At 44.3% G+C, this 27,916-nt stretch overlaps 1 protein-coding gene across 1 annotated transcript; it reads left to right on the top strand.

Moving 5' to 3' along the window:
• Positions 1-3,595: 3,595 nt before the first annotated feature.
• trim62.1 (tripartite motif containing 62, tandem duplicate 1) lies at positions 3,596-27,796 on the top strand. The gene is made up of 6 exons (XM_039016609.1): positions 3,596-3,704; positions 4,471-5,032; positions 6,951-7,026; positions 22,097-22,219; positions 22,333-22,374; positions 27,729-27,796. Exons 2-6 carry the CDS (start codon positions 4,625-4,627, stop codon positions 27,794-27,796), a joined length of 717 nt encoding a protein of 238 aa, XP_038872537.1. The 5' UTR covers positions 3,596-3,704; positions 4,471-4,624.
• Positions 27,797-27,916: the final 120 nt, after the last annotated feature.

The following is a 27,916-nucleotide window of genomic DNA, read 5'->3' as shown; positions in this document are numbered from 1 at the left end:
ATACCTGAGCACTGTGACTGACCCCAGATTAAGAAAATCCTTGACTATGTACAGACTCAGTGAGCATAGGCTTTCTATTGAGAGAGGCCGCCATAGGCTGAAGTATGGAAGAGAAAGGAAATAGACATATAAATATAGGTTGTATTTACAATGTTGTTTGTGCTCCATTGGTTGCCCTTTTCTCATGGCAACGGGCCACCAATCTTGCTGCTGTGATTGCACACTGCGCTATTTCGCCTAACAGATATGGGAATTATATCAATGTTTGATTTGTTTTCAAATTCTTTGGGGATCTGTATGATCTGTGGGAAATATGGGTCTCTAATGTGGTCATATATTTGGCAGGAGGTTATGAGGAGGCTGGTGGGAGGAGCTATAGGAGAACGGGCTCATTGTAATGGATGGAATAGAATCAATGGAATGGTATCGAACACATGTTTGACTCCGTTCCATTAATTCCATTCCAGCCATTACAACGAGCGCATCCTCCAATAGCTCCTCCCTCCAGCTACCTTTGATACATTTATATTCCAGACTCTGACAATGCTTGTTGTGATATTTGTTAATTTCTTTCTTTTTACTTTTTGGATAATGTGTGTATTGTTTTGTATTACTGGACTGTTGGAGCTAGAAACACAAGCATTTTGCTGCACTTGCGTTAACATCTGCAAATCTATGTACATAATCACTTATGATTTCTAACACACATTTAACAAAAATAAATAACGTGTATGTGAATAAGCAACCACAGATTGAACAAAAACTTTTGATGTGGCAGTATGACACCCATAGTTCGCACAGGTGGAGGAGTTGATTTGTTTTTCTGGACAGGGGAACCCAAAGATAGGAGATCGGGCTCGTCTTGTTAAATTAATGTTTTTAATTTTTGTATTTGTTTACCCCTTTTTCTCCCCAATTTCATGACATCAAATTGGTAGTTACAGTCCTGTCTCATTGCTGCAACTATCGGGAGAGGCAAAGGTCGAGAGCCGTGCGTCCTCTGAAACACAACCCAACCAAGCCGCACCGCTTCTTGACACAATGCCCACTTAACCCGGAAGCCAGCCGCACCAATGTGTTGGAGGGAACATTGTGCACCTTGCGACAGTGTCAGTGTGCACAGGAGTCGCTAGTGCGCGATGGGACAAGGACATCCCTGCCGGCCAAACCCTCCCCTAACCTGGACGACGCTGGGCCAATTTTGCGCAGCCCCACGGGTCTCCCAGTCGCGGCCGGCTGCGACAGAGCCTGGACTCAAACCCAGAATCTCTAGTGGAACAGAGATGCAGTGCCTTAGACCACTGCGCCACTCGGGAGGCCCGTTAATGTTGAAGTGAACCTAGTGAGAAGCTGGCGTTTTGCAGCAGCCATATGGCTCTGAAGAGGAATCATGTAACAAGAACAAGAATATTGGGACAGGGACACAGAAACGTGGATTCCTGTGGAGGAATGGAGGCGGAAAAAGAGGAAGAAGAGGTTGGATTTTAATCTGAGGAAGATAGTGATAAAAATTGAGATGGGGTGTCGAAGAAGAGTGGTGTCAAGTGCAAACAGAGTGAGCCATGATCCAGACTGAGTTCTGTAGGAGAAATGGAAGTGAATGAGGGCGAATTAATAAGTGAGGTGTAAGGTGTGGTGAAGAGCTTGGAACCCACGCTTTGCATCGTTGGACGATAAAAAATAGTCTTGGAGAAACTGGCCTCTTGCCTTTTGGTGGATCCATTTGTGGTTTCAGGGTAGGTGGAAAAGGAGTTAAGTACTGTTGAATCAGTGAAGGTAATCTGTAGTGGACTTGTGATATTTGTTTGTGTTTCTTCTGACCAGAGGGAGCAGGTGGTCCATGTCATGCAATTTGGGTCAAGATCTGTTTCGTGCTTTGCTCTTAGGAACAAGGCACCATTGAAAGGAGTGATTTCTGGGGTAGCGTTAAGTGAGGTGGGGCAATTGAGGTTGAAGATTCCTGGTGTTTGTGATGCCTGCCGTTTGGTGCTGTCACTGTCAGTCCTTTTGAGTTTTGAGTCAGAGTCTCTACCCGACAAAGTTATGTTAGGATATATCTGTTATCCTGTTAGAGTGTTTGTGCCGAATCCACTGCGCTGTTTCAGGTGCAACGTTTATGGTCATGTCGCAGCAGTGTGTAGGAGGGAGATTCCAAGATGTGGGAAGAGTGCAGGAGTTTATGGGACAGAGGACTGTGTCGTTTCGGTGGATAAAGTTGTGTGTGTCAACTGTAGGGATGCCCATGCTGCTGGGGATCAGAAGTGTCTGGTGCGAGAGACGCAGGTTGAAGTGACCAGAGTCAGAGTAGTGCATAATGTATCGTATGCTGAGGCAGTGAAGAAATTAGAGGAGGATAGGTCACGAGTGAGGAATCCTGAGAGGATCCCAGTGAGTAGGAGATTTGTGTCAGTACAGAGGGATAGGCCATAGAGTGTTTTGAACTTCAGTAAGGTCATAGCAATATCAACTGTACCGAAGAAAGGTAACATAAATCACAGAAAATAGATGTTGTGGTGGCAGCAGAAGAAAAGTATTTGGGTATACAAGATTTGACTTCAGAAGAGTTACAGGGTTGACTTCAGAAGAGTTACATCATCCCAGGCTGTTGGCATGGTGAAGGAGCAAATAGGGTCAAAGTAGTGGAATGGGGTAGTGTTTTTTTAATGAATGTAGGTGGCAGCTGCAGAGAAGTAACTGGGTGTACGAGATTCTACTGCAGAATAGTTATAAGATGTTTTGAGATTTAAAAAAAATAGTGTTATATAGGTTTAGGTTTGATTGGTGGTGGAATTGATGTTTATTTATTTTAAAGAAAACGTGGTTGAACATGCACTATCTCACAGTAGGTGGCGGCATGCACAAACAAAATATGCGAACGCCATGATACCAAAGAAGAAGAAGAATAGTTGTGTGATTTCTGTCAAAGATGTTTTATAATTAACCCAAGATAGACCATAGCCTATCGTTTCCAATGGGAGCAAATTAATCATAGTGGGCAGAACAAGCAAGGAATTGGGCAGCGCTAAACACGAGTTAGTGAGATCTTATTGGCGTGTTCTAGCATTTATTATCATATTTCCGTTAGGGAACGCCTACTCTGTAAAGTGCGCAAGTGCAGTAACTCAATTCGCCCTTCTAAACAACGCACTTTTTTGAAACGTAGGCAAAGGGTCTACAGAACGCAGTCCAGTCTGTTTGTTATAGATTCTAGGTTTGGAAACGGAAAACTGTATGGAGATCAAACGTTTCTTCGATGAGAAAATTTGCAGAATGTAAGCCAAAATCCATCTCGCTCTATTTCAATTCAATTCAATTCAAGGGGCTTTATTGGCATGGGAAACATGTGTTAACATTGCCAAAGCAATGTTCTTCTATTTCTCCCACTGCCGGGCAATGGGCTTCCTCTCATCGCCATATTTGGTGTGAGGGAAACACGAACCAGAAGATTCAGATGTATACATCCGGGGAAATATCTGGTTCATTGTTCTATCTGTGTTGCCTTATTCCATTCCTTCCTGAAAGGGACCTGAGCAGAAATTCAGGAGTTGTGCATGTCACTGTGACAACAGTGCCGTGAGTGAGGTTGTCTGAAATGATTTATTTGATGTGGAGCAGTCTTCTTTGATTGTGTTGGTAAAGGTCAGACAGGGTCGCGTTGAAAGCACCCTGATTTGAAGTAACGTTACCGAAGGAGACTTGCTAAGGTAAGTTTGTCAAATTATCTTCCCTATAGAGGAGGCAGATGTTAGTAATGTTTACAAATCCAGCTGGCCAGCAAGGCAACTAACGTTAGCTATAACTAGCTCGCTAGGTAGCCAATTAACGTTAGATAGCAAACGCTAGCAAGCTGACGTTAGTTTGTCAGGTTGACAACTGAAAATATTAACGGTGAGTTAGCTGACAAGCGAAGTAAAGTACAGAAATATCCAGGTAACAAACGTTAACTAAATAAGTTTGTATGGCAAATCAAGGGAGTTGCTGTCTCACTTTTTATAAACATGTCGATTCGTTAGCCGTAGCTGGCTAGCTTCGAAACATGGCTAGCTTGTTAGCTGATATGACCAGTGTCGAAGGGAGGACAGGTAACGTTAAAATCAATGTTAAAAATACTGCAGTTACTGTGAGCGACACTCACTCTTAGTAGCTGTAACCCGCTGTTAAAAAATCTCTAACCTTTTGATTGAACACAGATGCCATAGCATTGACAGTGGTTCACATTTCCTAACAATTGGTAAAATCACAGCTAACTTCCAGCAACCAGCCTATTCTTGCTGGCTATTGTTTACCAATATATGAAGGCAAAGATAGCTGGTTTACTGCACCTAGTGCTAGTCGGCAATGCCAGTGCCCTTGATCCCTTTATCAGATGTAGTTTTATGTAATCATGTTTTTGTATACCCATAAATGTGAATTGCTGCTTGTTGGATAGCACTCTGATGGATATGGCGTTCTTCCCCCCCCCCAATACAGGAAAATCAAAGAAGAGTGGCCAAGATTCTGAAGTGGGTGTCAAAGAACTGCCAGTCAAGAACAAAACCCTAAGTTGATCTCACAGGCCAGAGCATTGTATTAAAAAAGTATAGCCAGTGTGCAGTTAAATGCAGCTCAACCTCTGTGTTTGCAAATGGCTTGCTGTCTGAAGGATGAGCTCCTGTGTTCCATCTGCCTGAGTATCTACCAGGACCCTGTCAGTTTCGGCTGTGAGCACTATTTCTGCCGAAAGTGCATCACTGAGCACTGGAGCAGGCAGGAGCCCCACGGTGTGCGAGACTGTCCTGAGTGCAGGAGGACCTTCGCAGACCCTCTTCTCTCCCCAAGCCTCAAGCTGTCCAACATAGTGGAGCGCTACTCAGCCTTCCCGCTGGACGCCATCCTCAACGCGCAGAGGAGCTCCTATCCCTGCAAGGACCACGAGAAGGTCAAGCTTTTCTGCCTCAGCGACAAGAGCCTGGTGTGTTTCTTCTGTGACGAGCCAGCCTTACACGAGCAGCATCAGGTCACCACTATTGACGAGGCTTACGAGGAGATACAGGTCAGTTTGACTGGTCATCCCTTCTCCTCCTCCAGTACATACCCTGAGGTGTCCAGAATTATAAGTGGTAACAGTGATGGTCATAGTCAGGGCCCAGGGGATGAATTAGGGGGAAATGGAGTGTAACATACTCCATTGTAAATCATTTGTTGATATATAAAAGTTTTCTGCCAAATGATAGAGGACAAACCATTGATTTGCAAAATAACACACCGTCTTTGCCCTCAGGCAGAGTAACAAAGAACGGTAGAATAAGGCCATATGAGATTTTCATTACAAATATAGTCTGAAATTACAAATAGCATCCCTGTATAGACTAATGATGGGGTATAGAGCAACAATTCAATCTATTTTCCTTTGATGTTGCAGATATTATGACATACTTGGTGTCAATTTAATACGGTTAGCCTTTTCTTCAACACTTGGATTAGTTCCACAGAGACCCAATCCCATAACACTGGCATAGCAGTCAGCCTAATCCTGTTCTCTTCTCTTTCTTTACACTCCATTGAAGTACAGTATGCTTAACAGTACAAGTCCAATCCCATTTGTTTTGTCTATTAAACCCTTAAATCCGTCAACACTCAATGCAGCTACAGAGACCCATTCTTTGTCCCTGAGCCACTGTCTGACTAGAGCTTAGTTGTGATACTGCTGAACGGAAACACTTGATTCACACTGTGGTTGGTCAACACCACTCTGATAAGGACCAGACCTGAGGGCTTATGCTTACCAACACTCGGGCACTCGTCTGAAAGGGTTACACAATCTCCTTACTGCAGTAATTCACACTGACACACAAAGTCTTTTAGGGATTGAATGTGGTAGTACAGTATCTTCTTACTGATAAGAACTACAGTATCATGGTCTTGCATAGCCACACCAATTATGCTGCTCAGTGTAGTGTGTATTTTAGGAAGGGGGTACTATGTAATTGTATACACTTTTATGGTGTTGGGTTTGATGTGAAGGTCAGTTAGTCTAGTAGCTAGCAGATACTATTTAGGATATTTTCATTACTTTCAAAGGCATTTGTAAGTAAGTATTTTGCTATTTATTTTAAATGTCAAGTAGTTTTAATATTGTTATGTATTTGGAAATACTCTTGGAAAGTATTTGAAAATACACTGACTCAAACTCACTCCGGTGCATTTAACCCAGGTATTTGAAAATAGTATTTGAAAATGCTTTCAAATAGCAGGCTATTTATAGGAAATTACTTGAACATACTTCTAAATACTTTGAATATAATTCATTGATTCAGGCCACATTATTTGAAAATATTCAAATATTCAATTTTAAAAATTTAAATGACAAGTACCAATGTAGCTAACTGGCAAATTGGGCTAAATTAGACTCTGGTAAGATGTCAAGAAATATGATGGAAATGTGTAATATACCCTAATCTTTGTATCAATTGGGAGTCTGGAAGGAGAAGTAGAAGAAGAATGGGCTACATTCATGTGCATGTAAAATGCATGACCAGACCTGGGTTCTTATGTCTTTGTGCCCTTTTGAAATAATTTCCTCAACCTGCTTCTGTCCTACAAGCATTAAGCCTATCTATGGGATGGCAGCAGGCTCTGAATGTTCTTTGTTATCCCCGTATTGCTTATGTCTGACTCAGGAGGAGAGAGAACCTATTTTTAATATATTAATGTTGACTACATGAGAGTCAAAGGTAGTACCCTATTTTACAACGTCTTCCCCCTAGTTCAATTGAAATAGTCTACTTGCTGCTGTCTGCTTGCAACCATTATGAACTGGGAACTGAACTCGACAAGCCTCAAAACTGTCTGTCTAGGTTTATCCAGGCTGCCTTGGAGCATGAAAAAGGCCAGGGCAGTGTAATCTCAATGCAGAATTAATTGGTACAACATTCTTGGATTGTTTCTCAACTTGGATCCTTTTCCAACAGCAACTGTTGAGACGTTTAGTATTACGGCAGGAGGTTAAGAAGCTGCCCAAATCTACAGGACTCGGAGAGAAGAGAGGTACCCATAGTCTCCATTGGAAACAAGTGACTTTTGGCCCCTATGAGTTTGGCACACTTCTGTTTCAAGTGTTGTGTTCGGGTCGTCATTTCTTGTTAAGCTCAGTGAAAGGAACAGGAATGTTGTTTGACTTATTGGCGAACATGTTCTGTCTTTCAGTTTTGTTTCTTTCCCTGCTTTTAGCTAACTAACACCAGTTGGACGGTTGATGAAACACATTGTTCAATGGTTTTACCTGTGGGTACAAAGTTCACATTGAACACAAACCCTAATAATTCTGAGTTAAAAGTGTCACGGTGTGATGAACAAAGGTGCCTAAAAGCAATGTTCAACTCAGAAGGCAGTGTTCAGAAGGCACTTGAAGTGCCAGGTGGGAGGTCTCTGTCGAGTGGTATTGATCTCGGGTTTTGCCAGCTGAGACCTAAGGGTTGTTGCTGGGTGGGATGGAATTTGGTGGAGACACACACACACACACACACACACCTTCCTCTTGTTCTCTCTCTGGTTGTAATGACACTGCAAGCTCCATGAGGTTCTCAGTCAGACAGAGAGCATTCCTCTGTACAACAGGCCACCAGGAGGATATTATTATTGTTATTATAATATATACTTATAATAATATAACGTTTAGCAGACGCTTTTATCCAAAGCAACTTAGTAATGCATGCATACATTTTTGCGTATGGGTTGCCCCGTGAATCGAACCCACAACCTTGGCAGTGTAAGCACCATGCTCTACCAACTGAGCCATACAGGACCACAGAAAAATAGCTTCAGGCTGACCGACTGACTCACTCACCAGCTCTACTGCCCTGCGTTAAAAGATTGATGTATTTTGAGAGGTGAATTGAAAAGCAGAGGTTGGCGCAGTAATTTGCCCAGCGTTGCTTGCTTTTAGGTTACATTATACTGTCGCTGTATTGCCCATTCCCCTACTGGAAGACTGAGGATAGAGCAAAATGTCTCTGGTTACCTTGTTGTTTACGCAGCAACTTACCAAAGAGAGTGGTGCAAACATTTTGGTTTTGCACTGAATGCTTTAAAAATAGCCTATATGTTGAGCCAGATAAGTGATGTGTACTTTCTGTTTGCCTGGCCCTGGCCACAGATGAGCCCAGCCAGCCAGGGCTTTGGTTGGCTTGTGGCAGGCATGGCAGGAGCTACTCTGGGCTCTGGGCTGGGAGAAAGAGGGTGTAATCTCCTTAGCTTGGCACTCCACTGCTCTGACCTCAGGCAGGCAGGCCAACAGTCTTGTTGGTTGTTGTTGCTGATGTCAGGGGGCTTTGCTCCTGCAGATTGTCATCCTTGTCCCCTGTGGATCCATGCTGCAGTCAAATTTATAATGTGGTAGATGGCATGTCCTCCAACACACACACACACACACTTTCTGCATGTGCTTTTCAATGTAAAGGATATTAAGGTGGGGATAGAGAAGGATTTGTTGTCAGTTCTGCCATTTGCTTGTGGGAGCAGAGATTCAGAGGGAACTAATGCACTCTGCGTAGGAGGGGCTTTATGCCTCTGTTCACACAGGAGGGCATGGCTAGAATGATCGCATCTCCCCAACGATTCAGAGCAGATCAACCCCTTTTACAAATACACAATTGTAAATAATGTTTAGTTTAGTTGGTCATTGGCTTAGCCTTATTAGTCTGAAGTCTGGCCATTGAGGCTTCTTGCCTTTGGGATTCCATCTCTGACTGAAGTGTTTGTGGGTGAATGGACAGCTTTGTTTGATGCAATAATGGTGCAATCTTTTTCCATGTTAGTGCCATCTGAAACAGAGTGGGAGATTGCTTATGCTATGTTTGTGGATGGATCTTTCAACTGCATCCTTTCACTACACAGTTGATCAGACCTTGTTGCGGAAAACCCAACAGCAACAGTGACTAGGGTCTGGTTTCAATGCTGTACTCTTTTGGCAACTTCGATAAGGAATTGGGACGCTCGTTCTGTTCATTCTATTTCTATGGCAGCACACGCCGTCAGGAGCAGAGGAGAACATTTTGTTGTTGCGCTATTCGAACGGTTATTATGGTGACAGCGGTCATTTGGCTGACCAATTACGTCGTCCAAAATTCCATGACCGTCACAGCCCTATTGCAATCTACTATTTTGTATTTTGTTCAAGCGGATAAGGTAGCGACTTAGGCAGTGACGTAGTTCCTCCATCCTAAGAGAGTCCATCATTGAAACCAGACTCTATTTACTGTTGGGTCGGGTTTACGAGACTATATCAGACATGAATGGCTGCTGTGAATAGACATTGCATTGGGAAAGTGTTCAGACCCCATGACTTTTCCCCACATTGTGTTACTTTACAGGCTTATTATAAAATGGATGAAATTGTTTTTTCCCCCCTCAATCTACACACAATACCCCATAATGACAAAGCAAAAATAAAAACTGAAATATCACATTTACTTAAGTATTCAGACCCTTTACTCAGTACTTTGTTGAAGCACCTTTGTCAGCAATTACAGCCTCGTCTTCGTGGGTATGACGCTACAAGCTTGGCACACCTGTATTTGGGGAGTTTCTCCCATTCTTCTCTGCAGATCCTCTCAAGCTCTGTCAGGTTGGATGGGCAGCGTCGCTGCATAGCTATTTTCAGGTCTCTCCAGAGATGTTCGATCGGGTTCAAGTCCGGGCTCTGGCTGAGCCACTCCTGTGTTGTCTTGGCTGTGTGCTTAGGGTTGTTGTCCTGATTTGAAGGTGAACCTTCACCCCAGTCTGAGGTCCTGAGTGCTCTGGAGCAGGTTTTCATCAAGGATCTCTGTACTTTGCTACGTTCATCTTTCCCTCGATCCTGACTAGTCTCCCAGTCCCTGCTGCTGAAAAACATCCCCACAGAATTTTAAAAATATATTTAAAAAAAATTATGTAACCTTTTTATTTACCAAGGCAAGTCAGCATGATGCTGCTACCACCATGCTTCACCGTAGGGATGGTGCCAGGTTTCCTCCAGACGTGACCCTTGGTTTCATCAGACCAGAGAATCTTGTTTCTCATGGTCTGAGAGTCCTTTAGGTGCCTTTTGGGAAACTGCAAGTGGGCTGTCGTGCAATTTACTGAAAGTGGCTTCCCTCTGGCCACTCTACTATAAAGGCCTGATTGGTGGAATGCTGCAGAGATGGTTGTCCTTCTGGAAGGTTCTCCCATCTCCACAGAGAAACTCTGGAGCTCTGTCAGAGTGGCCATCGGGTTCTTGGTCACCTCCCTGAACAAGGTCCTTCACCCCCAATTGCTCAGTTTGGCCGGGCGGCCAGCTCTAGGAAGAGACTTGGTAGTTCCAAACTTCTTCCATTAAAGAATGATGGAGACCACTGTATTCTTGGGGACCTTCAATGCTGCAGAAATGTTGTGCCCCGACACAATCCTGTCTCGGAGCTCTACGGACAATTCCTTCAACCTCATTGCTTGGTTTTTCCTTTGACATCCACTGTCAACTATTACACCTTATATAGTCAGGTGTGTGCCTTTCCAAATCATGTCCAATCAATTTAATTTACCATGGGTGGACTCCAATCAAGTTGTAGAAACACCTCAAGAATGATCAATGGAAACCGGATGCACCTGAGCTCAATTTCAAGTCTCATAGCAAAGGGTCTGAATACTTATGTACATTTATTTCTGTTATTTATTTTTAATAGATTAGCAATAGATTCTAAACCTGTTTTCACTTTGTCATTATGGGGTTGATTGAAGGGGGGAAATAATTTAATCAGTTTTAGAATAAGGCTGTATGTACTGTAACAAAATGTGGAAAAGAGAAGAGGTCTGAATACTTTATTTTAGGCCCATTTATATCTGCTCCATATAGACAAAGTGGAATCACTAAGGCCAGTCCCTTAATTGTGATGTGGTCTGTCGGGTTGCAGATCAAATCAATGTATATCTAAAGCCCTTTTTACATCAGCAGATGTCACAAAGTGCTTCTACAGAAACCCAGCCTAAAACCCCAAACGGCAAGCAATGCAGATGTAGAAGCACAGTGGCTAGGATTACTCCCTGGAAAGGCAGGAACCAAGGAAGAAACCTAGAGAGGAACCAGGTTCTGAGGGGTGGCCAGTCCTCTACTAGCTGCGCCGGGTGGAGATTATAAGAGTACATGGCCATTAAGGCCAGATCGTTCTTCAAGATTTACAAATGTTCATAGATGACCAGCAGGGTCAAATAATAATCAAAGTGCTTGTAGAGGGTGCAACAGGTCACCACCTCAGGAGTAAATGTCAATTGGCTTTTCATAGCTGAGCATTCAGAGAGAGAGGGGGGGGGAGAGAGGGCGCTAGAGAAGGTAGCACATCCGGTGAACCGGTCAGGGTTCCATAGCCGCAGAACAGCAGCACACAGGACACCAGATAAGACATGAGAATTTCACCAGATAGGACAGACTGACCCTAGCCCCCCAGCACAGACTATTGCAGCATAGAGACGGGGTCGGGGACCCTGTGGCCCCGTCCGACGATACCCCCGGACAGGGCAAACCAGACAGGATATAACCCCACCCCCAAAGCGCAGCCCCCTCACCACTGGAGGGATATCAACATACCACCAACTTACCACCCTGAGACAAGGCTGAGTATAGCCCACGAAGATCTCCTCCACCGCACGAGCCCACGAAGATCTCCTCCACCGCACGAGCCCACGAAGATCTCCTCCACCGCACGAGCCCACGAAGATCTCCTCCACCGCACGAGCCCACGAAGATCTCCTCCACCGCACGAGCCCACGAAGATCTCCTCCACCGCACGAGCCCACGAAGATCTCCTCCACCGCACGAGCCCACGAAGATCTCCTCCACCGCACAAGCCTGAGGGCGCGCCACACCGTACAGGAAGGTCACGTCAGTGACTCAACCCACTCAAGTGAAGCACCCCTCCTAGGGACGCCACAGCACGGCATGGAAGAGCACTAACAGTGACTCAGCCCCCATAATAGGGAAAGAGGCAGAGAATCCCCATTCACCTTCGCTCCCCTGGGCCAGACTACACTCAATAATAGGACCTACTGAAGAGCTGAGTCTTCAGTAAAGACTTAAAGGTCGAGACCGAGTCTGCGTCTCTCACATGGATAGACAGACCATTCCATAAAAATGTAGTTCTATAGGAGAAAAACCTGCTGTTTGCTTAGAAATTCTAGGGACAGTAAGCAGGCCTGCGTCTTGTGACCGTAGAGTAATGCAGGACCAAGTCGGAGAGATGGGTAGGAACAAGTCCATGTAATGCTTTGTAGGTTAGTGGTAAAACCTTGAAATCAGCCCTAGCCTTAACAAGAAGCCAGTGTAGAGAGGAGTAATATGATCAATTTTTTTTGTTCAAGTCAAGATTCTAGCAGCTGTGTTTAGCACTAACTGAAGTCTATTTAGTGCTTTATCCGGGTAGCCGGAGAGTAGAGCATTGCAGTAGTTTAATCTAGAAGTGACAAGCAAGCTTTTCTGCATCATTTTTGGACAAACAGTTATTGATTTTTGCAATATTACGAAGATGTGGGGGGGAAAGCTGCCCTTTAAGTATTCTTGATGTGCTAGTCAAATGAGAGATCAGGGTCCAGAGTAACGCTAAGGTCCTTCAGTTTTGAGATGACTGTACAACCATGAAGATTAATTTATTTTAAATGTTTTTATTTTACCTTTATTTAACTAGGCAAGCCAATTAAGAACAAATTCTTATTTTCTGTGACGGTCTAGGAACAGTGGGTTAACTGTCTTGTTCTGGGGCAGGACGACAGATTTTTACCTTGTCAGCTCGGGGATTCGATCTTGCAACCTTTCGGTTACTAGTCCAACGCTCTAACCACTAGGCTACCTGCCACCCCAGATCAAACAGCAAATATCTTTGTTTCTTGGGACCTGGGACCTAGAACGAGCATCTCTGTTTTGTCCGAGTTTAAAAGTACAATTTTTCCATCATCCACTTCCTTATGTCTGAAACACAGGCTTTCAGTAGAATACGGTGATTGATGGTGTCGAAGGCAGCACTAAGGTCTAGGAGCACAAGCACAGCTGCAGATTCTTGGTCAGACGTCATTAAAAGGTCATTTACCACCTTCACAAGTGCAGTCTCAGTACTATGATGGGGTCTAAAACCAGACTGGAGGCGTTTCAGATGTGTCTTCAAGAAGGCAGTGAGTAGCTGCGCAACAGCTTTTAATTTTTTTTTGAGAGGAATGGGAGATTTGATATATACTTTCTGAGTCAAGGTTTTTGCTTTTTCAGGAGAGGCTTTATTACTGCCACTTTCAGTGAGTTTGGTACACGTCCGGAGGATAGGGAGCCATTTATTATGTTCAACATAGGAGGACCAAGCACAGGAAGGAGCTCTTTCAGTAGTTTAGTTGGATTAGGGTCCAGTAGGCAGCTGGAAGGGTTGGAGGCCATGACTTTTTTTGTGAATGTTTAACAGGGTTTTAAAACTCCAGTGTCACCATTGATCTTAGGTCCTGTCAGTTCAGGGGAGACTCAGGACAACTGAGTTATTGAGCAATACACATATTCAAAGAGGAGTCTGTAATTTTCTTTCTAATGATCATGATCTTTTCGTTGACGAAGTTCATGAATTCATCACTGCTGAAGTGAAAGCCCTCCTCTCTTGGGGAATGCTGCTTTTCAGTTAGATTTGCGGCAGTATGAAATATATATTTTTGATTTGTTTTTATTCTCCTCAATCAGGTTGGAAAATTAGGCTGATCGAGCAGCAGTGAGGGCTCTTCGATATTGCACGGAACTGTCTTTTCCAAGCTAGTCGGAAGACTTTCAGTTTGGTGTCGCTCCATTTCCGTTCAAATTTTCTGGAAACTTGCTTCAGGGCTCTGGTATTTTCTGTATACCAGGGAGCTAATTTCTTGTGACAAATGTTTTAGTTTTTAGAGGTGTAACTGAGGTGTAACTGCGTCTAGGGTATTACGCAAGATTACATTTAGATCCTCGGGCAGGTGATTTTTGTACTCCGACGTCCTTGGGTAGGTGGAGGGAGACTGGAAGGGCATCTAGGAACCTTTGGGTTGTCCGATTTATAGCGCGGCTTTTGACAATCCTTGGTTGGGGTCTGAGCAGATTATTTGTTTGCGATTGCAAACGTAATAAAATGGTGGTCCGATAGTCCAGGATTATGAGGAACAACATTTAGATCCACAATATATATTCCACGGGTCAGAACGAGATCCAGGTTATGACTGTGGCAATGCGTACGTCCGGATACATGTTGGACAACTCACTGAATCGATAATGGCTCCAAAAGCCTTTGAGTGGGTCTGTGGACTTCTCCATGTGAATATTGAAGTCACCAAAAAATTTGAATATTATCTGCCATGACGACAAGGTCTGATAGTAATTCAGGGATATAAAAAGTGCTTGGGTAGGTTGCGTAGATTTAATGACTAGAAGCTAATCAAATGAAAAGCAGTTTATTTTATTTATTTTTCAATAGAAATTTGCTGTAAAAAATGTAAGCAACGCCTTTGCCTTAGCAGGATGTGTGGGAGATACTAGTGTAACCTGGAAGAGAGGCCTCATTTAACTCATTATATTCATCAGGCTTAAGCCATGCTTCAGTCAGGCCAATCACATCAAGGTTATGATCAGTGATTAGTTAATTGACTATGATTGCCTTGGATATGAGGGATCTAACATTAAGTAGTCCTATTTTGAATTGTGAGGTATTATCAGTCTCTTTAAAAAATGACAGGGATGGAGGTCTTTATTCCAGTGAGATTGCTAAAGTGAACACCGCCATGTTTAGATTTTCCTGACCTAGATTTAGGCACAGACACTGTCTCAATGGGGAAAAAACTAAGCTGACTATACTGATTGTGCTAGCGGCAGACTCCACTAAGCTGGCAAGCTGGCTAACAGCCTGCTGCCTGGCCTGCAACCTGGCCTGCAACACATCTCATTGTGGAGCTAGAGGAGTTAGCGCCCTGTCTATGTTGATAGATAAGATGAGAGCACCCCTCCAGCTAGGACTGAGAGGGGGGCTAGAGACATTTACTCGATGCCAACACGTCTTACTAGCTAATTTACACGCTGAAGTTATGTTGCGCTTGGGTGACCTCTGACTGTTTCACCCTAACATAGTTGGTGCCGACGTAGATAACAATAACCCTATACTCTCTACACTCACCAGTTTTAGCCTCATCCAGCACCATCTTCAGATTAGCATTTACGTCAGTAGCCCTGCCCCCTGGTAAACAGTGTATGATTGCTGGATGATTCTTTAAGTCTAGTTTTGTGGGTAATGGAGTCGCCAATGACTAGGGTTTTCAATTTGTCAGAGCTAATGGTGGGTAGCTTCTGCGGCTCACACCCCGTAACGGGTGGAGGAGAGACCTGAGAAGGCTCGGCCTCTGACTCCGACTCGTTGCTTAATGGGGAGAACCGGTTGAAAATTTCTGTCGGCTGAATGAAGCCTTGAGAAAAGTATCCGGCTGCGAGGACTTTGTGAGCGGATTTATACTACTATCTGTACTTCCTGGTGACAGACGCTGTTTCATCCTTTCCTACACTTAAATTGCCCTTGTCTAACGATTGCGTCTGAAGCTGGGCTTGCAACTCTGCTATCCTCACCATAAGGTGATAGTTGTTGTGCATATTATGAGTACAGTGACTGCGATTTTAGATGGCATAGGGTTAATGTTACTACTTAGCTTTTTCGGCTGGTGGAGGTCCTGCAGAAGCATGTCCAGATAAAACGCCCGGGGTAAAAAAGTTGAATGAAAAAAAACGAACAAGGACAAAACTAAGACGTTGGGAAATCTTGTTAAATGCAGAGTTTAAATGGTTATTAAAAGTAAATAATAAAGTTTGGCAAGTAGCAACAAACAGCACAGCAGCCTGGGAATGGGACAGGAGAGTTTGAGGTCAGAGAGAGCCTCTGCCTGCTTTCCAGTGGCCCCAGGACATGAACCTCTTTCTGCTCCACTTGTCATTAGACAGACAGCGGTGATGGGAAACCCAGACTAGAGGAAAAGTGTTCTGTAGCCCCTGGTTACTTATGCATACAAGGACGTGTTTGGAGACTAACTGAGCTCCAGAGACGTTATTTTTAGGAATGCGCAGGAGGCTGTGGTAGAGGGTACAGCACATCTATTAGCTTTAGCAAAGTCTCCAATGGCTCCCTGATTTTCTATACTGGGAGTGTAGGTGTCTATGGCTGTACCATAGAGCTGAACCTCCAGCAAGATCTGTCAGTTAAAGGGAACTCCTGTATTCCACTCTCCATTAGACCTGCCATATCCCCAGTTATCATTTCATCCTTATCTGGTCCAGAACACGGAGGTTAAGCATGACAGTGTTAACATTTTCCTCTTATCTGCTCCACTGTGTGGTATTTGAAGCAGTGGAAAGAGAGGAGCATGTGGGCCTTTGAAGTGTCCCTCCAGGGGTTAACCAGGGCTCTCTGTCTCTCTCACTCTGTGAGGCTCTCTCTGAGCTCCCTTTCCACACACAGGCCCATTGCTGCAGTAATGAGTCAGGCAATTTCATTGGCACCCTTGGCTACCAATTCTCCTGTGTCCTGCCCCAGTCCGCTCCAGCGCTCTCTCTCTCTCTCTCTCATTTACTTTCTCGCTCCCTCTATCCCGTCCTTATTTTTCCTCCTAATTCCCGCCATATGCTCTTTATTACATAGCTCGTTTCTATAATTCTTCTGAGAAAGGTGGGTTCCCAGAGCCAGACGGGTTTATTTTCTTCTTCTAGCTCACTAGCAAATGAGTTTGATTGGATTGGCGGTTAGTCAGGGTGGCATCGCAGAGAGAGCGCGGTTGCGTTCATGCGGAAACAGGGCCATGGGAAAGGCAGAACGGTCATGTCCTATTAGACCCAAATGAGAAATTCTGTTTTCCTGGGACCCAAGCTTATGAAAACATGCAACTATATGTAAATATGGGTACATTTCATTGCCCCTTCTGCCTAAAACAAATGCAATATAGACAACAACAAATAACAATGAAACGAAATACCCGTATAAATAGATATTCATGTTTATTGTTCCCCGTTTAAAACACTCTTACATATCTGTCTTGGTTGGAACTGTTGCTGTTAAATACAATACATTTTCATTCTCAACAGGAATAAACTGATTGATCACATCACACGATGTCTAACAGAAAACAAACACACAGGCTCAGTTTTTGATAGTGCAACCCTAAGTAACAATACAGATGAATATGATCAGGCCTACTGTACATCTTGCTGTAGAAATGATTGTTGAAAACAAGTCTAGGTTGGGAACTGTAACTGTTAAAACACAATACATCATTTTTCATTATGAACTTGAATAATCTGATCACATCACACAGATGTGGACCAGAAAACACAAACACACCATCTTAATGAGAGGTGTGTGGCTGGTTGAAGTTTTCAACAAGCAGATATATTCTGGACTTTTTGACAGTGCTACCCTATGGTCATGCTCAGCATTGAGTTTGTTTCTGTACTTTTTATGTGTAATTTATTTCTACCCACTTTTTGTGATTACAATCTTGTCTTATCGCTGCAACTCCCCAACAGGCTCGGGAGAGGTGAAGGTCGAGTCATGCATCCTCCGAAATATGACCCACCAAACCATGCTTGTTAATAACACCCACTTGCTTAACCTGGAAGCCAGCTGCACCAATGTGTCGGAGGAAACACCGTTCAACTGACTACCGAAGTCAGCCTGCGGGCGCCCAGCCCGCCACAAGTAGTCGCTAGGGTGCAATGAACCAAGTAAAGCCCCCCCCCGGCTAAACATTGGGCCAATTGTGCGCCCCCCCCCCCCCCCGTGGGACTCCCTGTCACGGCCAGTAATGACACAGCCTGGGATTGAACCAAAGGCTGTAGTGATGGCGCAACACTGCGATGCAGTGCCTTAGACCGCTGCGCCACTCAGGAGGCCCCCTGTACTTAAAAAAAAAAAAGTACGCCAGAGTTGAGAACCCTGACTCGCATAGATATCTGGTGCTAAGCTGGATCAGAACATCTACTGCTTTCTCAGTCAGGCAGGAGACTATTAGCTGCTGTAGATGAGAAACGCAGAACTGTGTGAGTGTGTTTGCATCAAAAAGCATCTTGCTTCAATCAGTTTATTCCAGTTCAGAATGAAAATTATTACTTAATTATTGTGTTTTAACCGCAACAGTTTCAACCTAGACTTGTTTTCAACAATAACTTCTACAGTAAGATGTACAGTAGGCCTGATCATTTTTCATCTGTACTGTTACTTAGGGTTGCACACCGTAGCTAGCTTGCTTGCTTTGGTGAACGTTAACGTTTGCTAGCTATTAGCTGTGTACAAGGGGATTGTTTGAACGGGGAACTCGCATCGACTACTATGAGAGCGAGTACTCCCTTACTTCTGCTTACAATATCATCATCATCACCTGTTCTAAAATTACAACAATGCCTTGCTAGCTGACTTACTCTTCCATTGTTGAAGTTTCCTGTTTCCTGAAGCATTCTGCCCTGTTTTGAAAGTCCCCGGGTTTACCGTCATGCTGGGGATGTTTGGTCAGCACGCGCTGTTTTAATTTGTTCGTTTTGAGAAAATCATTACTAATCGCTTCCCCGCACAAAACACATTGTGGGCACTCCTCGTTATTTCTCAAAGTTTGTATGAAACCAAAAGAGAGAAACTCACTGCTTTATTTGCGTTTCTGAGACGATTGAGCTCACTCAGAACTTGTGGCTAGCTTGAGTCAATTCGATGACAGCGGTGAGTGATGCCGAGTGGGGTGGGAATGACAAGTCAGTGGCTGAGAGCGGACCATCTGCTGCTGAACCACAGCGCTGCAGCGTGTGGGTCGCGGAGCGATCTTCAAGAAAACTGCTGAGAAAAAGATCTGGTAAACCACGAGGCACACGCACATCTCCCTCCCACTCGCGCAGCTGGCAAACTGAACAGAGGCACCGCTGCTAAGAAGAGATCACACTGAACAGAGAGTGCAGCTGCACTTGCCCAAATCAATTTCAGTAATTAATGAAATATTGATACATTGACCCTTGACACGTCGCAGCCCACCATTAACAGTTGAACATTTTTAAGAAAGGATGCATATTAGATGTATACAGACCTAACATCCTCATCCAGGGATAGATGCATTAGCTTCTAGCCTATTTCACTTGTTTCTGCTGCTACCACTGAAGCTGCTTGCCTAGCGAAGCTCTGCCGAGGGCTCCCAAAGTGAGACGGGGAGTTCTACAAGAGGTTTGTGTAAACCCACCTAGAAAGTGCACGTTTTATTCACCTTTTGCTATGTCAGATGACCACGCCAGCAGACTAATCATACAACAAGTCCTAAGGTATTTGTATGTTTCCAGTGGACGAGTTGGATGTTGCTTCATCTGTTGTGCATTAAACTAGACTTCCCGCGTCCGATGGGACTATGACTAGCTCATCCACCTCCTCCCACTCTTCATTTCACTGCACATTTGTCTTTTTATAACACCGTGGCACTGATTTAACTGAATTGAGGAGGTGTTGAGAAAATACGTTGATTGTTGCAGTAGATTTTTGGGGTTTTGCATTTACTGTAGGGATGCACCGATATGACATTTTTGGCCGATACCGATATCCGATATTTCCCTTCCCAAAAACTGATATCGATAACAGATATTTATAATTTTAGCTGTTTTTTAAGCATTCTAGTGCAGTTAAATAGTTGACACACAACTGACCAAAAAGTTATTTTGTTGGCATTTACGTACTGTATGTCCCCATTACCAGTTAAACATAATCAAAACCTATTTATTTCACTTACTTACTGTGCTGTTTCATTGTTCAGTTGTTTCATTCTCACTTAGGATTTCATCATACATGTCAAGCAGTGAAGTTTCAGCTCTGTCTGTCCGTGGCCTCTTTTCCTCGTTGCGCACTGTCACTGTGTCCATTTCCATATTGTCCAGCTGTGTCTGTAACAACATTTCACGTAAACTGTTTCTTGTCTGCATCGAAGTAGTGGTCCTTGTACCTAGCATCGAGCATGGTGGCGACACAGTAGAGGCTCAGAGAGAATGTCACCGACTCGCTTGTTCACAGTCTCTAGTAGAGTACTTTTGCAAGTTTTAACCCCACGGTCTGTCGGCAGTTTTGTTGAGCAGGTGTTTGTTTCACTGCCATGACAGAGGGTATCACGTCTGCTGCTGACGCAGTCAGTTGTTTGAATGGAGCTAGGAGTGTGTCCAAGTTTCAAACATCTCAAATGCCATTGAAATGGCAGCAGCGGTATGGGAACCAGCACATTCTTGAGCATTCAATACGTCTTTCCTCAGTACGAAATCCTCGTCGACCCACTGTGCTGTCAGACTCAGCATGCTCATGGGGCTGACATCGCTGGTCCAAACGTCAGTCGTGAAGCTAATAGCAGTGACACCCATAGCAGGTAGCTCATGGATGTGCGTTTCAACAATACTGTGTAACTCCGGTAGGGCAACATCTGAAAAATAGCGCCTACTTGGTAATGTGTACCGGGGCTCGAGGTGCTCGACCAGTCGGCGAAAGCCAACATCATCCACGACAGAGAACGGTTGCTTGTCAAGGGCAATTAATTCCATTATCTGGAATTCATTTATGGATTTCGCCTTTGGGTTGTCTCGCTGAAATGTTCATACTCTTTCAAATGACTGCTCGACTTGAACTTGTTTAGCTGTTGGAAGTGTGCGCTTAGTTTTTTCTGCTTTTGTTCTAAGTAGTCGCTGAACATCTGGGGGTGATGCACTTTCAAATGAGTAATTAGGTTTGTGGTATTGAACGATTTCACTTTCTCCCCTCTGGGAATAATAGCAGCACAAACGTTGCATATGGCCTTTTTGTTATCTTCCTTTGAAACTTCAAAATAGATCCACACAACAGACATTGTGGGCTAGGTTAGGAATGCTGTATTCTTCATGGCGTCATTACGTCGTAAAGCTGTGTTATATAGGTATGCATGTCAGCTTTGACATCGGTTTTGCACATCGGCGTTAAACAAGACATCGGGCCAATGCTGGTATTGGCATTTTTAGCTTATATAGGCCAATTCCGCTATGCTTTTTATTTATTTATTTTTGATATCGTGCATCCCTAATTTACTTAGTTGGAGATTTGTATTTTTTTAAACTGAGGGAGGGGTCCCTCCAGTGTTCCCGATTTGGAGTCTTGAGTCCTCACTAGTCTCCACTGTTTGTTGACTGGTTGGCTGTTTGTTTCTTCTTCTCTCGTGTGCTTTCTTAGGTCCCCGCATCTGTTTTTATTACAGCCCAACTCACTCCCTCTTTTGTAATAAGCTGTAAAATGTCTAAGAACGCAGGAAGAAATAGGCCAATGAAATTAGGTTTATATAAGCCCACTTCTGCCAATTAACCTAGTTGATACTGTGGCAGTGGAATACCTTAGTATAAGTTATGTGTAATGATGTTGATATAGCCTAGTTGGTTGTAGTCAGTCCGTGCTGGTCCCACCCTGTCCCCGTAGGCCTTTGTTTTTATTTTATTTTTACATTTAACCTTTATTTAGCTAGCTGCCAGACTGCCTGGGGAGTGGTATGTGTGCAGGAGAGAGGAGCAGGAGGAGGATTAGCAGGTCATGTCTGCCTGGCTATGAAAGGGGAAGTGCTGTCTCCTAACTTTGACAGTTTAAGGTACAGTAAGGTCTTATCCTCAGCCCTGTGTGTACACCAGTCGGTGTAATTCAGCAGGGAAATCAGCTCTTCCTAACACAATGGTGCTGTACACATCTGCATGGAAATCTGTTTTAAATGGAGATTCTTTGATCATTTGCGACAACCCCATAATCTGAGTACAGAGTTGATATTAAATGCTAGTCTAGTGGGCTACTAGGAAGGCCGTGGTTGCCTATACATAGCCCTCCTTTAGTTCTCTTTAGTGCAGCCTGAGTGGTAAGCATTTCCACAATGTAATTAGTATTGAGCTGCATAGTGTGTGTGTGTGGGTGTGTGGGTGGGTGGGTGGTCGGACAGCAGCAGAACCCATGCCCAGCCCTGAGGCTCTGAGCTGTGCGTTCCTGATTAGTTTGGGATTTAGCAGCCCAGATTATAGGCCATTGTTCAGGGCTAGTCTGGGCCATTATCTCCTGTAATTCCCTGTGTCCGCGATTAGCTCCAGATGATTTAATTAGACGTGCTCTTGATAGGAGTCGTCATTACTGCTCTACAGCCTCGCACCCCAACCCCTCCACTCTGATGGTGCTCCAGGAGTGTGGGGTGGGGAGGAGCCTGCATGGTGACGTTAGTATTGTGCTGTTGCGTGCCGTGGAGTAGCCTAGATGTTTACATGGTCTACTATGGAACACTACCGCTGTGTACTCAGTGACTCGGGTGTCTTTTACCCCTCAGTCCAGATGCAGTGGAATGAGCGAGGGATCGGCAGGCTTGCAGGTACACCAGGGAAATCGCCTGTATCCTCTTATCTCTGCCTATTACCAACCCTGGACTTGTAATGAGAATATGGTGTCTAGTGAACCCACAGGGAGCCCTATTCAATTCCTCTCTGGATTATTAACGAGGTGTGAAGCCAAGATGAATATTAAAGCAGCTCTGGAAGGAGAGGGGATGGAGGAAGCGGAGTGTGTATGCTAGACTGGTTGTTCTTAAACTAGACCCAAGTTTCTCCCATAGAAGACATCACTTTGTTGTCCGGAGTGTGTTCTTGTTATTGGTCTAGGCACTGTATGGGACTAATCACTGCAGTGACACTGTCCTCTCTCATCTCTCCCCATTGTCTTCATTGCGTTCAACTCCACTCTGCACCCCCAGGCCAGATTGCTCTCAGATGGAGTGGTCCCTGTCCATGCAGCAGGCGGGCCACTACACTACTGCAGAGTCTCTGCCCAGCCAGTGGCGACTTTGACCTGTTTTTTTATCAGTGTACATTTCAAGCTAAAGTCAGGGCTTCCCTTCGGCCAAACATTCAGCATTGTGGTTTGGCCTGTTTCACCCCTGTATTTATTGACTAGATGGAAAGTGAATCGATGGACTGGGAGCTGCAGAGTAAATCTGGACTGGCCTGGATACTCTGAGACTGTGTGAGGACAAATGAATGTTTGTTTGTTTTATGTGTGTGTGCACAAGTCCACACACACACTTTAATGGGTTTACATGAAGTAGAAACGCTGGCAAGCAGTAAAATAGTAAAGCCAGCTAGCTACAGAGAGACGACGGTACGCAGCTGCGTCCATTGACAAGATGTAGAAGCTAAACCAGTGTTTGTTAACTCTGTAGTCTGTCTGCATGTAGCGTGTGATGACAGGATGTTCTCCGTGGAGATTTGTGGCTCTTACACATAATGGATACTTGGTTTTAAATGAACAACATGCTGACTATCAAAGCGTTTGCCTAATCCTAAGAAGCTTTTTTTTAAGATGACATGGTTATATTTGGTTTTGGTCATAATCCCCCCGGTCAAGGAGCTCTGAGGCTCAGGATGCTGTATTCCTTACAACATCCCATCTGAAATAGCAGTGGTGCTTTCTTGAAAACCTAAGCTTGTCCTCTTCATCCATGCATTTTGTTTGGTAAAATAGTTTTTGCATGGGTGGTTGGAACACAACACAAATATAGTGCTGAGTCGCTACTACTAATGAGCCCGTCTCTGGAAATAATTGGAACGCTGATTTATGAGCGGCACTAATGCATTTCAGTTATTATGTAATGTACAAAGCTAATTTTCTATTTTTTAATGAACCTTTATTTATCCAGGAAAAGCCCATTGAGAGACAGAGTATTTTTCAAGGGAGAACCTGGCCAAGATTCAGCAACAATCAATACATTACAGAATTAGGACTTTTTGTCTATGACAAAAAGGCTTCTCAACAGTTTTTACCCCCAAGCCATAAGACTCCTGAACAGGTAATCAAATGGCTACCCAAACTATTTGCATTGTGTTGCATTGCTACCCAACCCCTCTTTTTATACTGCTGCTACTCTCTGTTTATCATATATGCATAGTCACTTTAACTATACATTCATGTACATACTACCAACCAGTGCTCCCGCACATTGGCTAACCAGGCTATCTGCATTGTGTCCCACCCACCACCCGCCAACCACTATTTTACGCTACTGGTACTCTCTGGTCATCATATTTGCATAGTCACTTTAACCATATCTATAGTCGTGGCCAAAAGTTTTGAGAATGACAAATATTAATTTTCACAAAGTTTGCTTCTTCTGTGTCTTTAGATATTTTTGTCAGGTGTCACTATGGAATACTGAAGTATAATTACAAGCAGTTCATAAGTGTCAAAGGCTTTTATTGACAATTACATGAAGTTGATGCGAAGAGTCAATATTAGCAGTGTTGACCCTTCTTTTTCAAGACCTCTGCAGTCTGCCCTGGCATGCTGTCAATTAACTTCTGGGACACATCCTGACTGATGGCAGCGCATTCTTGCATAATCAATGCTTGGAGTTTGTCAGAGTTTGTGGGGTTTTGTTTGTCCACCTGCCTCTTGAGGATTGACCACAAGTTCTCAATGGGATTAAGGTCTGGGGAGTTTCCTGGCCATGGACCCAAAATATTGATGTTTTGTTCCCTGAGCCACTTCGTTATCACTTTTGCCTTATGGCAAGGTGCTCCATCATGCTGGAAAATGCATTGTTCATCACCAAACTGTTCCTGGATGGTTGGGAGAAGTTGCTCTCGGAGGATGTGTTGGTACCATTCTTTATTCATGGCTGTGTTCTTAGGCAAAATTGTGAGTGAGCCCACTCCCTTGGCTGAGAAGCAACCCCACACATGAATGGTCTCAGGATGCTTTACTGTTGGCATGACACAGGACTGATGGTAGCGCTCAACTTGTCTTCTCCGGATAAGCTTTTTCCGGATGCCCCAAACAATCGGAAAGGGGATTCATCAGAGAAAATGACTTTACCCCAGTCCTCAGCAGTCCAATCCCTGTATATTTTGCAGAATATCAGTCTGTCCCTGATGATTTTCCTGGAGAGAAGTGGCTTTTTTGCTGCCCTTCTTGACACCAGGCCATCCCCCAAAAGTCTTCGCCTCACTGTGCGTGCAGATGCACTCACACCTGCCTGCCGAAATTCCTGAGCAAGCTTTGTACTGGTGGTGCCCCGATCCCGCAGCTGAATCAACTTTAGGAGACGGTCCTTGCGCTTGCTGGACTTTCTTCGGCGCCCTGAAGCCTTCTTCACAACAATTGAACCGCTCTCTTTGAAATTCTTGATGATCCGATAAATGGTTGATTTAGGTGCAATCTTACTGGCAGCAATATCCTTGCCTGTGAAGCCCTTTTTGTGCAAAGCAATGATGACGGCACGTGTTTCCTTGCAGGCAACCATGGTTGACAGAAGAACAATGATTCCAAGCACCACCCTCCTTTTGAAGCGTTCAGTCTGTTATTCGAACTCAATCACCTTGACAGAGTGATCTTGGCCTCGTCAACACTCACACCTGTGTTAACGAGAGAATCACTGACATGATGTCAGCTGGTCCTTTTGTGGCAGGGCTGAAATGCAGTGGAAATGTTTTTTGGGGATTCAGTTCATTTGCATGGCAAAGGGGGACTTTGCAATTAATTGCAATTCATCTGATCACTCTTCATAACATTCTGGAGTATATGCAAATTGCCATGATACAAACTGAGGCAGCAGACTTTGTGAAAATTAATATTTGTGTCATCAACTTTTGGCCACGACTGTACATGTACATACTACCTCAATCAGCCGGACTACTTGCTACTGTATAGAGCCTGTCTTTTTCCTGTTTTATTTCTTTACCAACCTATTGTTCACCTAATACCTTTTTGCACTATTGGTTAAAGTAAGCATTTCACTGTAAGGTCTACACCTCTTTTATTCGGCGCACATGACAAACTTTGATTTGATTTAAAATACACAACAATATGGTCCAGTCCAAAAAAAAGCATTTACACTCCTGTAACAGTTTCCCATCATGTTCAATTCATTCAGTGGCAGTAACATCTTGATGAAGCATGGATTGATAAAGATTAAAACATTTATAAAAATAAAAAAAGTGGATATGAAAGTGGGTAAAGGGGGTGGTGACGGAGGGACACAGCAGTGGTCAGTTGTAAATAGTCGGTGTCGGTGGTGTCTTGTCTGCTGCTGTACAGAACATTCGTTCCCAGACACGGTATGTAGTAGTGTTGTCAACATACCATTTTGACCTCGATACTGATAACAGGTTTCGTATCACGATACTCCACACCATCACGATACCGGGGGGGGGGAACTCATATTTTGAGTTCAATAGCATCACATTTGGAATTTTAGATTTTTTTTATGTATGCGTTATTGAAACAATTATACAATCAACTGGACTTTGGTAAAAAAAAAAAAAATATATATATATATATATATATATATATATATATATATATATATATATATATATATTTTTTTTACCCCCTTTTCTCCCCCAATTTCGTGATGTCCAATTGGTAGTTAGTCTTGTCTCATCGCTACAACTCCCGTACGGACTTGTGAGAGGCGAAGGTCGAGAGCCGTGCGTCCTCCGAAACCCAACCAAGCCGCACTGCTTCTTGACACAATGCCCACTTAACCCGGAAGCCAGCCGCACCAATGTGTTGGAGGAAACACCGTGCACCTGGCGACCGTGTCAGCGTCCACTGTGCCCGGCCCGCCACAGGAGTCACTAGTGTGTGAAGGGACAAGGACATCCCTGCTGGCCAAACCCTCCCCTAACCCAGACGACGCTGGGCCAATTGTGCACCGCCCATGGGTCACCCGGTCACAGCCGTCTGCGACAGAGCCTGGACTCGAACCCAGAATCTCTAGTGGCGCAGTGGTGTGCAGTGGGACAGGCTAGAACTAGCACTGAGGAAGTGGGGCAGGCATGGTGCTCTCGCGCTATAAGGGGACATCGGCTACGCCGATAGACTTGATCCTCTCTCAATTAGTAGACGACGAGAGACACATTTTACGTAAGTACCGAAAGTAACACACATTCTACTACCGAACCGGTTTTCAGGTCCTAGTATCGAAAAAGTTCCTAAAGTCTCGGTACACAGTGCATCAGGGTAAGTGAAGGCCCATTTCTAGTCAGCTGACTGGCCCAGACAACATGGGGACCAATGACGCAGAGCCACCCGACAAGCTAGCTAGCAGGCTGGGGTTGCCATGCCTTCACAGAGCATGACCTTTCCTCTGCTCCCAATAGAATGACAGAGAAAAGATGCAGCCTCAAGTCCCTGACAGAGTAGCTGACTGAAGACGTGAGGAGGAGACCATTACAGACTATCAGTTTCACAATCAGTCAAACCCATGAATATGTTCTGGCGGGGAGCTATTTCCATGACGTATAAGGGAGGGAAATGCTTTCTGGATTTCTTCATTCCTAACTCATTATTCTTAGAAATGATCAAGGCGGGCTAGCTACAGTGCAAGAGAATGGGCCAAACGAAATCATAAAAATATATGAAGAGTGTTTTTATTCATGATTTGTAAGTAGCTATTAAAAATGGTAAATCTGAGGTCAGCCAACAGTTGTGCCTCCATAAAGAGTATGGAACTGCCTGCCCCCATGCCAAACATTGCCAACAGCCTGGTTGCCAATTATCTGGTTGCTGCCAATACACTCACTCTGCCTCTGGGGTAAGCCATGAGCAGTCAGGGAAAATATAATCAAAAACACTCACCAACATACTGTGTCAGGCCACAGCGTTTTTCGGGAACATCCAAATGTGCTCAAGCTGCGCCTAAAATCCCAGCCCCTCATTTTCCACTCACAGCCTCTCCAGGGAAGTCCCTGCAGTCTAAACAGCACAGCAGCAGCATCCAGGCTGCAGCAGCCAGCTGACTGGGCAAACTGGGGCTGGAGGCAACATCCACCCCATGTAACCTACTGGCTTTGATAGACAGACAGCCCTGTCTGTCATTGTGTATGACTGTGACTAGGCATGGCTGAGATGCACAGACA

The sequence above is a fragment of the Salvelinus namaycush genome, chromosome 20 (assembly GCF_016432855.1).
Source record: "Salvelinus namaycush isolate Seneca chromosome 20, SaNama_1.0, whole genome shotgun sequence".
Classification (NCBI taxonomy): domain Eukaryota; kingdom Metazoa; phylum Chordata; class Actinopteri; order Salmoniformes; family Salmonidae; genus Salvelinus; species Salvelinus namaycush.
This window is presented reverse-complemented; position numbering and strand designations above follow the sequence as displayed.